This window comes from Alligator mississippiensis, chromosome 5 (assembly GCF_030867095.1).
Source record: "Alligator mississippiensis isolate rAllMis1 chromosome 5, rAllMis1, whole genome shotgun sequence".
Classification (NCBI taxonomy): Eukaryota; Metazoa; Chordata; order Crocodylia; family Alligatoridae; genus Alligator; species Alligator mississippiensis.
The window spans coordinates 185,458,054-185,468,139 of record NC_081828.1 but is presented as its reverse complement, the minus strand read 5'-3'; the positions used below and the strand labels follow the sequence as shown (position 1 = coordinate 185,468,139).

At 39.7% G+C, this 10,086-nt stretch overlaps 1 protein-coding gene across 8 annotated transcripts in view; it reads right to left on the bottom strand.

Annotated features, from left to right (window-relative positions):
• Positions 1 to 386: 386 nt before the first annotated feature.
• Positions 387 to 10,086, bottom strand: part of MLLT10 (MLLT10 histone lysine methyltransferase DOT1L cofactor) — a 250,625-nt gene continuing 240,925 nt past the window's right edge. For all 8 annotated transcript variants that reach the window (XM_059729065.1, XM_059729064.1, XM_019497622.2 and 5 more), the window contains 3 exons: positions 4,667 to 4,769; positions 3,857 to 4,066; positions 387 to 2,181 (listed from right to left, as the gene is read on the bottom strand). In XM_059729065.1, the coding sequence (XP_059585048.1) occupies positions 2,137 to 2,181; positions 3,857 to 4,066; positions 4,667 to 4,769 (358 nt within the window). In that variant the 3' untranslated portion in view covers positions 387 to 2,136. The remainder of the gene's footprint in view (positions 2,182 to 3,856; positions 4,067 to 4,666; positions 4,770 to 10,086) is intronic.

The following is a 10,086-nucleotide window of genomic DNA, read 5'->3' as shown; positions in this document are numbered from 1 at the left end:
ATGTATAGTGCCATTTACATGTATTTGTTGAGCACAGGTCTCAAACCCAGTACCTTAGTGGTGATAGAACAAGAACACAACCACTAAGATACTGCCCAGAGCCCACCTCATCTGTGAGCAACTCTCTGTAAGTTGTTTTAACAGCCAGATTTCGTTTTGAAGCAAGGGTTTCCTCATTCTAGTAACTGTCATGACCATCTAAGGGGTTGTGCACAGAGAATTCTTACCTTGATTGTGGCATTAGAGGGCAGTCTTTAAAATGGTGACCTGTTTGGTAAGCAAAAAGTACTGCTTTGCTTTTTATGATAGATAATGTTACATATTACAGCAAAAGGTGTCTTATAAAAACAGAATAAAAAAGAGGAAAGGAAACATTAAGAAACTGGTTGTTGTAAACAAATTTAGTATAATTTGATGTCTGATTATTACAGTTACAACAAATACTAAAATCCTGCCAATCACGGTATATGAACTGAACTGAAAGGAGAAAAAATGTCCCACAGCTTTTAACAAGAATCCCTCTCACAGCAGTGCCATGTACAACTATAAACATTATTAAAATTTATTAACAAAAGCTTTGTACATATCTTTTCATACACTTGGAATTTTACATCTAGGCAAAATAACAGCACATTTCCATTTTACTGTTTGTACAAATTGTTACAGAATATTCATCAGTGGGTTAAATAAGTAAAATAAACCACACTGATTTACTTTTGTAAAGTATCTACAAAAGTGATTTGTGACAATTTTTAAAATTCCCCGAAACATATAAAAATAAATTATTTTTACTTTTTCAATTAAATGTAGTAATTAGAAATATTACAAATCAAAATATCAATGTTTTCTTATGAATTTTTCACAATACAAAACAGATTCACAAAACTTTATTTACAGAAATGAGGTAAGAACTGTGCAATGTTTAACCAAGAGACATATTGCAGAATTAACATGTTCTTCCAATTAAGTACACAGTGGAGGTCTAATTACACCTGGGTCTTTTCCACTAATAACTCACTTTTCTAAATACAAATTAATGGTCATTACTCCAATTTTAACCTATACTCTGCCATACTGCATAGTCATGCCATGAGATCAACTGTCCTAGATGAAAGTGTTCTAAAACAAATTCACCCAGTTTAAACACTGAAATTTCAGTGGAAAATGTTAACTACATACTCACTTTTTTGGTAAGTTATTAGTGAAAGGGACCCAGGTAACAATTTGCCTGAGCTATCTACAGTGGCAAAAACACTTCTAATAAAGGCAGAACAATGGGGAAGGCTGCTGGTGCAATATCAAATATTCCTGCTGCTTATAAGGACTTGTCTAGTGCATGATCAGCTGTCTGCAGCCATTTAAACAAAATGGAGGTAGCAACAGGCACTTAGTTTAGGCCATATACATCTGACATTTTCCAGATTGGCCTTTTGATCTGGCAAGGGTTTTTTGTTTGTTTTAATCAATTTAGTTTCTCCAGCAACCGCAGAACTCCAAAAACCCAAACCAAAGTTAACAACCTTTGGACTCCATCTTGAAACTTATTCTGGCAAAATTCCCATTATGGGTCAATAGAATTTGATGGAGTAAAAAGTTCAGAACTATATCCTTTGCATCACAAGTCAAATTTTAAAACATATTTGGAAAAGAAAAACAACTAATAGGCAGTCCAGACAACCATTACAACCTGGGTCTGAAAGCATATTGCAGCTGCAGTAAAAGATTAGGTGGGTTGGGTTAAGGGTTTTTTGGTTTTGCTTAACGACTCCAAACCCAAGTAAAATGTGACTGGAATAGGTGTTTTCAATTTACTAGCTCTCCAATGTATAACAAAAATATAAGATGAGCACCACAGATAATTTTTCCATGGCTGAATCTGTTGCATTTAATATTGTCAAATTGACAAATGAATTATGGTTTGCAAAAATGTTTTAGTCTGTGAAATCTGGAAAAGATGTTTCCTTTCAGTGCAACAAGAAAGTAAATCAAAGCCTTACAACAATGTCCTTGTGAAGATTAATCTTTTGCTGTGCAGTTAGCTTGCATCTTTGCATCTGCAGAAAGTAAGACTGCGGTTAGCAGCCAGATGAAGTGCTTTAACAGCATGGTATGCAGTTCTCAAATATTTCTCAAATGTCAACTCTTCTCTGGTGCAACTGGTCCAGTTTTATCATTAATCCTCTGTGGTAAGAAAAAAAATGAATACCTTTAAAACTGAACATTATTTCTGTTTTGCTAAACTCTGTCATCTACACATAAGTGAAAAGACAGCTGCAATAAACTATGGACATACAGAAAGTGAGATTATGTAGCTGTGTTAAAGAACTACTTAGAATATTTCTTTTTTTTCACCCATGACTCCAGCAAAACGTTTGGTTTCTAGAAAAGAATAGTCACACACACCTAGAAACAAAACTTGGGAAAGGAGAAGAACCAATTCAAAATGAGTTGTATTTGAAAGACACTTGTGTGACTTTCTAAAACTACCACTTGGAAATAGTTCCCAGGCTCCGATTCTGCTTCTCGCTAAGGCTGCTGATCTCCCTGGTCCCAGAGAGGAGTCTGGAAAGATCCTTGAGTACCCTGATGCTCTTGTTCTCATGGAGAGAGGGTAAGAAAGGTCTTTTCACTATGTCAGAACAATTCCATCCATGAACTCAGAAACCTTGCACCACAAAAAGTATGTATAGTTAAAGAATAAAGCTAAAAAATGTTCTTGATATTATTTTTAAGAGAAATGTTTCAAGGGAAATAAAGATATTTCTAACCAAATAATCTGAGTGAAAATGTTTCATTTGGAGAAAGTCAAAGCTGGCCATTTAAATTTTTCCATAATTAAAAAAAAAAAGCAAAATTAACATATTTGTAAACAATGTTGGTGTTGCCGACTCAACATTTTTTGTGTGGGTGTGTGTGTGTGAAAAATGAGAAAAATTTTGTCGAGTACAAGAACCAACACCAGTATTAGAGCTCTAAGAAAATGCAAAATCAGTAGATGTGTCATACCAGAAACACTAATTTTATTTCCTAAGACAGCTCTGTTTTTTTTTAAGATTGGGAAATTGTACATATCTTAAATATATAGAATGGAATACTTTGAATTCCTAAATGAAAGTCAGAGCAGCAAACACCACTTTGAAATGGCTGCAGCTCCCCTTTCCCACTTAGGGCTTGAAGGGGGTGCAAACTTCCAAAGCAAAATAAAGCATATAGATCACAACATTACTGAAGAAAAAGATGCAATGATAATGCCATGGTGCTTTCCTTCATGGCAAAGCTCTGGCAAATGCAACATGTCAACTCAAGTTTCTTTGATCCCCTTCCCTTCACACTGCAGTTTATTCATTTCAGGTCTATTTGTCAAATCCAAATGAAACACAGGCAAACCTGGGTTCTTGAGTTGAGTATGTCCCCTTCAAAATGGAAAAAAGTAACAAATCTGTGTTTGTCCGTGTAACTGGTCCTTTGGTTAAACTATACCTTAGTTTGATTAGTGAACCTGTCTCGCTTCTTTGCACGGCTTTATGGGGCCTTACATTAACGCCTAGATGACTCAAAGGCCCACTACAGAGTTTCTCGAATTATCTCACGTGCCTCTCTGGTACTGGCCACTGTCAGAGGAAGGATAACTGGGCTAGGTGGACTACTGGTTTTACCCAGGCCAGCAGTTCCCATGGCAAGCAGGTGACAACATAAAGCAGCCCAAATAACTTAAATCCTTTAGGGCCAGAATAAGGTGAAAGTTGCATTAAGTTCAAACTCCCCCTGGATTCTCTTAGGACTTGCCTCTGAATCTGAAACAATGTCCCCTTAATTATCTCACTGAAAATGCCATTACAGGTATAAACACACTTACAGTCACTTTTTGAGCTGTATTATCTCCATGAATTGTAAGAAATGGGTTGGTAGTAGCTGTATGAAGAGGTGATGCCTGAGTGCCTGAAAGCAAGTTATTTATGGGTATCTGGGTTGCTCCTGGTATCTGCAATTGTACTTCCGACTGATGGTGTTGGTGTTGGTGATGCTGTTGCTGCACTAGTTGATAGAGAAGGGCCTGATGCTGTTCCTTGGGTAAGACAAGGGGAGGTGGGGGGAGAAAAAGCTAATCAACAGTAAATTCAATAAATGATCACTCTTTTCCAGGTCCTGGCCAACCCCAGTTTTTATACAGTGCAACCACAATTTTATAAAGTCTACATAACCTGGGTTGCACTGATGAGACTACAAAATTGCTGAGATGGAACAGAGAATCTATTACAATTTTCCTGAAGTCAGCAAACAAAGTTTTGCTAAATCTGTTAGCCAGGACAAACCACTTTGAGAGATGATCCACACATTAATATTTTTTATTGAAAAAAGTATCTTAAACATATTTGGCCAAGTATTAAAATCATGCTACTGCCAATGCAAACAGCACAGCATTTCCAAACAGCTGCAAAATTGCATATATAACTTGTTGGAACAAAGCATTATTTACAATGAGCAGACTGTCCATAGCATAAAAAGGTGCTGACAACTTAGTAATGAAATAATTTTTTAAACTACATTTTTCAAAGCATAATATAACCAGGTTGCTACACCTGCTTCTCACATTTGCATCAACTCAAGGAAAAAGACTATACTATAGAAACAATAACATACAAAAATAACTAATTATAAAACATACTGATGTGAGCTGTTGAGTATTCAGTAACTGCTGAAATTGCTGGTGCTGCTGATGGAGCAGAAGTTGTCTCTGTTGGTCAGGAAGTAACCCTAGTCCAGAGGCACTGCAAAGTAATGGCCAATCTCTTAGTTTCTGCAATGTAACACTAGTTTATTTGACTAATAAGGACCTTGGAAATTTTTACATCAGCTTTTCCTCAAAATTAAAACCAAAAAATCACATATACCATCTTGTATAAATACATGCTTGCTATTCAATATAATAATTAAATACCACTAGATACCCTAATGCAGCGGTTCCCAAACTCTGACAGATTTCACAGCACCAATTTAAAATGATCCAGCCTTAAGTACCACCAGCAATTTTTTCAGTTCAATGTCAAGTACCGCTGGCAAATTTTTGTCATATAAAATAATTGTAAAAAATCTGTTAACGCGTACCACTGACAGGTTGTATCCGTACTACAGATTGGGAACCGCTGCCCTGATGAACAGCAAATGAGCAGTTATTTCCTGTGTGCATACCACATCCATATAGTGCTAACATATACCTGGACATTTCCAAAATTAACCAAAAGTCTTGTTTTTCCTCTCTTTCCCCCTTTCTCCTCATTCTTCCACCATTTTCTGTAGTGGCATTGCAGTCCTAACCTTGATCTATTTCTAGCTATTCTACATTTTCTCTTGGATTTATTTAATCTGCAAACATGAATTAAACTGTCATTTTAAGGCTGACACACTGAAGTTGCAGATCTCTATTTCTGGTTTCATTTACCCAAATTAAAATCCTGGCACATCTCTGAGAATCAACATATTGAAACAAAGCTGTTAATCGTTCACCCTAAGCCCTCCTTCTCCTCCACCTCTTTTCCCGTTCACTGAACTGCAACACCACCCTATGCCTACAACTCAGGCCCATATTCAGTGTAGGTCCTCAGATGCTGGATGCATCTAAATCCTTTAAATTCTTCCAGTGTAACATCTTTCCTAGGCATTCATACAGATAGATCTCACTTCTCAGTCACTGCAATGCCCTTTTCTTTGGCCTTGACAAATGCAGTTTAGCCTTGCTCTTACCCATTCAGAATTCTGCCAAAAAGCTCATTTTACTGGACCACTGCTCTTAATCCCTCTATATTTGCTCCTCCTCCACCACCACATCAAACATCAGCCGCTTTAAGCCATCTGTCTTCACCTTCCAGAGTTTTCACAATATATCCCTCATTTACTAAAATGTCAATTCCTGCCCCCTATCAGCCAATAACGACAGTCTCTAGAAACACTTCGTTAAATATTCAAACAAGGAACTTCATGGTTTTACATAGGTAGCCCCTACAGTAAACATCCTGTAAACCTTATCCTCCTTAAAATTCTTCTTTGCTTCAAGACCTACAAAAAATATAGGCTACTGACTTGCCAGGACACTAAGCTACCAACACTGACTAGTGTTGTATCACTGTTTCCTTGTATTCCTCTCTCTTGCCTGTATCTATTATCTCTTGGCTTTCACTGTTGGGACATGTATGCTTTGATTCTGGCCACATACAGACATTCAGTTTCTACTGGGAAAATAACTGTTCTCCCAGTAGAAACCAAACATGTGCAGGTATTCAAGTTGTTGGGTTTTTTCAGAGCAAAAATGGCCACTCTGGGAGGAAATAATCTGGGAACTATGGTTAAATCACTCCTGGAAGAGTTTTCCCTAGAGACTGAATGTCTGCCCAATTCTCCCTGGCTTAACTTCCTGGGAAGCAGAACGGAGTGGAGCTGGGAGGACGGGTCACTGGTCTGGAGAAGAAAATGGGAGGCAGCTGCTCTCTCCAATCCTGTAAACCAAGAGGGGAGAAGCAGCCACCAGCTGCTCCTTGCCTATTTCTTATATCAGAGTTCCCTGTGTGAGGGGCAGGCAGATGTACTAACCTTTCTGCTTGGCTGCTGGGAGCCTTTCACAGAGTAGTGCAGCCCCCTGTGTGCTTCTCACATCAGAGCTCCTGGTGTATGAACCAGGCAGAGACTTTGTCCTGCTCCCTTTGCTAGGCTCCCAGGCACTGGAAGCCAAGTGCAGGAAGCAGCACTGTCCCCCTTCTCCTTCACCTTTCCCCCCTGCTGCTTGGCTGAGTGGCAGGAGGATGGGAGGAGGGGGCATGCAAGGGGCAAGTGCAAACTTTTCATCACTAGAAATGAATGTTTGTACCCAGCCTCTGTCTTTGAACAATGCCTAGCATAATGTGCTCTGGTCCATGTCTCCAGCTCTTTGGCAGTACAGTAACACACTTAATAATTATTTAATAAACATTTAATAAACAAGACAAAACTGGATCTGACCTCTACTAGCCAGGGTAGAAAAATCCCTATACTGTAAACATTCCCCCCAGAGCAGCAACCCTGGAAATAAGAGAAATAAAACCCTTGCATCTTCTTTATTTCAGATTGTAACATTTTAACTGATGGCTTAACAAATGTCTTCAAAGTATCTTAATTTGTTTGCCTCTTGGTACTAGAATTCCTTTTTTTACCTTTGTGTTTTTTCTCTCCATCCCATTATCTATTTCCCTTACATCATGTACCCATATGTGCTTTATATATTGGTCTCACACTTCTCCCTAAAATTTCTTGCCATCTTTCCCTCTGTCCTACTCACCTGCTCAGGCCTAAGGCTGAAAAAAAATACACCAGTCACCTAATGCTAGAGACCTAAAATATCCAGAAATAACCGAAGGTGAAGAAGACAAGCTTCTCCCTCCAAACTGCCAGGAAATTGTTTCTTAGAGTTCTTAATGGTGCTTTCCTTGGTTACAGCTCTGGAATGGTTGGAATTTAATCCTTCTTAGCTTCTTGCTAATTACCAAACTGACCCAAATCCAAGTTGACTGAATTTAAGACAATCTTCCAATAATTAGATTCTATACATGGAAACTGTATACATTTTTTTTACAAATTTCCAGGCCTAAAATCTAATTATTAAACAGTTTTCTGAAATCCATAGACTGTGGCAGGGAAAGCAATGGCAGGGGGAGCAGGTGGGGGGGGAGGTGAGAGGGGGGAATCGATGGGGGATAGGTCAATCAGCCCCAACCCTGCCCCTTGCCCCTCCCCACCCCTTGTCTCTGTCCCCACATCACTTGCCCCCTTATTTGTCCCACCCTGCCTACACACCCCAGCACCTGCCCTCCCCCTTGCTGCCTGATGCAACCCCTTCCCCTCACTGCAACCTCTGCTCCTCCACCTGCCCTCCACACTACTTACCCTCCAGCTGTGGCCCCACTCCAGACCGGGGCATAGAGTATGTTTGCTCAGCCCCAGCCCAGTGTGATAGCAGAGCTGGGCTCCAGGGCTGCTGCCATTGCATCAGATATTATGGAGCAGACTAGAGCTCGAGTAAGCATGTTTTCCATGCTCCACATTGGAGCAGTGCCAAAGCCTGCTACAGCTAAAGAGTAACCATTGGAGCAGAGGCTGCATGAGGGAGATGGCGGGGTGGCAAGGCAGCAACAGCAGCTTTGGCACCTGTGGGTTGGCTCCAGAGCCGGAGCCACAGCAGCTACCTGCCCCCCCTCCACACTCAAATCCAAACCAAGGGGCTCTCCCCACAAATTAATGGGGGGGGGGGGGAGGGGCAGACCTTGTCTTGGATTTGAGTAAACAGGGTAGGGTTCTGCTTAATTTGAATCTCCCCGTCCTGAAAACTCCTCTGATAGAAAAGGAATTATCTTTTTTCTTTTCCAGGCATTTTACCACTTGGTCACTAAGGATGGTAAGTGCACATGTTCTCAGGTGCAACATGAAGTAGAAGTTAGGCCTGCTGAAAGCATTTGGGTAAAGGTCAGAGGGCAGAACAGCAAAGGTGATGCCACTGTTACCCAGCCACTGTTATCAAACCAGGAGGAAGAGGTGGATGAGGCTTTCTTTAAACAACCAACCAAATTGTAAGACCTGCTTTTTATGGGGCACATCTGCTGGAAAGCAGTGCACAGGCAGTCCAGCACATTCTTGAAGTGTGTTACGTAAAACTTTTTGGTACAGGTGCTGGAGAAGCCAATTAAGGGGGAAGCTCTTCTTGACATGTTGCTCACAAATAGTAATTTTTTTTTGAGAACATGCATATGGAAGACAGCTTGGGAGACAGTGACCACAAAATGATAGGGATCAAGACCCTAAAAGGAAGGAAGAAAGGAGAGTGCCACAGAAACACTGGCCTTCAAAAAAGGAGACTTTAATAAAAAATCAAGGAACTGGTAGGCAAGATCCTTTGGGAGGCAAGTTTGAGGGGAAAAAGAAGTCCAGAACAGCTGCCTACTTTAAGAAGTCCTTAATAAGTGTATATAAGAAAACTCTCTAGCTCAATGAAAGAATGGGGAGTGCAGCAGGAGACCAGCCTGGCTAAACAACAAACTCTTCAATTAGCTGAAACTCAAAAGGAAATCCTACAAAAACAGGGAACTTGGCCACATCACTAAGGAACAGCAGAAGAGCATCACACAAGTGTGCAAGGAGAAAATTAGGAAGATCCAAGGCCTGATTTGAAATGCAACTGGCACGGGATATAAAAGCAGGACAGATTTGATTTAAATCATTGGTCAGGAAGCCTTGATTTAATGCTTGTTTTCTATAAAAAGTGTGTTCGTTTGATATAACCTTAATACATATTATTCACAACTGAGAGATAGATGTAGGTTCCATGTTTAGAATGTACACACTGTACATTTTAAAGGAGTTATTTATTTAGATATTTTTTCAGATTAATTTTGCAATTACAGAAAACTGAATTATGATCTGGTTATTTTATTTACCAAAGCTAATTGAAGCAAATACTTGTGAAGTCATTGGGAGGTAAACTATCTCTGATTCACTAGATTAATCATGCATATTTGGGGGATATTTTTGCCTCACTGTATTAGGAAGACATCAAATGAACTCTGCAGCCATATATTATTAGCTTGGGGCTTTCTTCAGTTGCTTCTAGAATTCTTCTCATCTTTGATTTCTTCTCTCTTTTATGGCCTGGCAAGTCTGCTGCCATGATAGGTTTTCCCTTCTACCATACTATTCCCTTTCTACATCTCAAATCTATGGAGAAGCTATACTCAGAAACTTATCCTTCAAGACTTCTGGAATACTCTGCTCAAAATGTTTTTCTTTTGTTTCTATTGCCCCTCCCTCCTTACATTTATCTCCACACTCCTCCTCCTTGCCCAGATCTACTCCACCCCCAGCAATCCTCTATTCATTTAACTTCTTAAAACTTTGAACTTTTAGAGAGAGGTAAGGGCTTGACTCCATGTACACAGACTTGCAGCGAGACAATAGGGATGATGGGTAGGTAATCAGGTCTGTTATCTCTGGAGACACAAATGCACAGTTTGAGAACTGAAACTAAGTATCACAAAAATGTCTAATGGGATCTTCTAGACTGAGCACTGA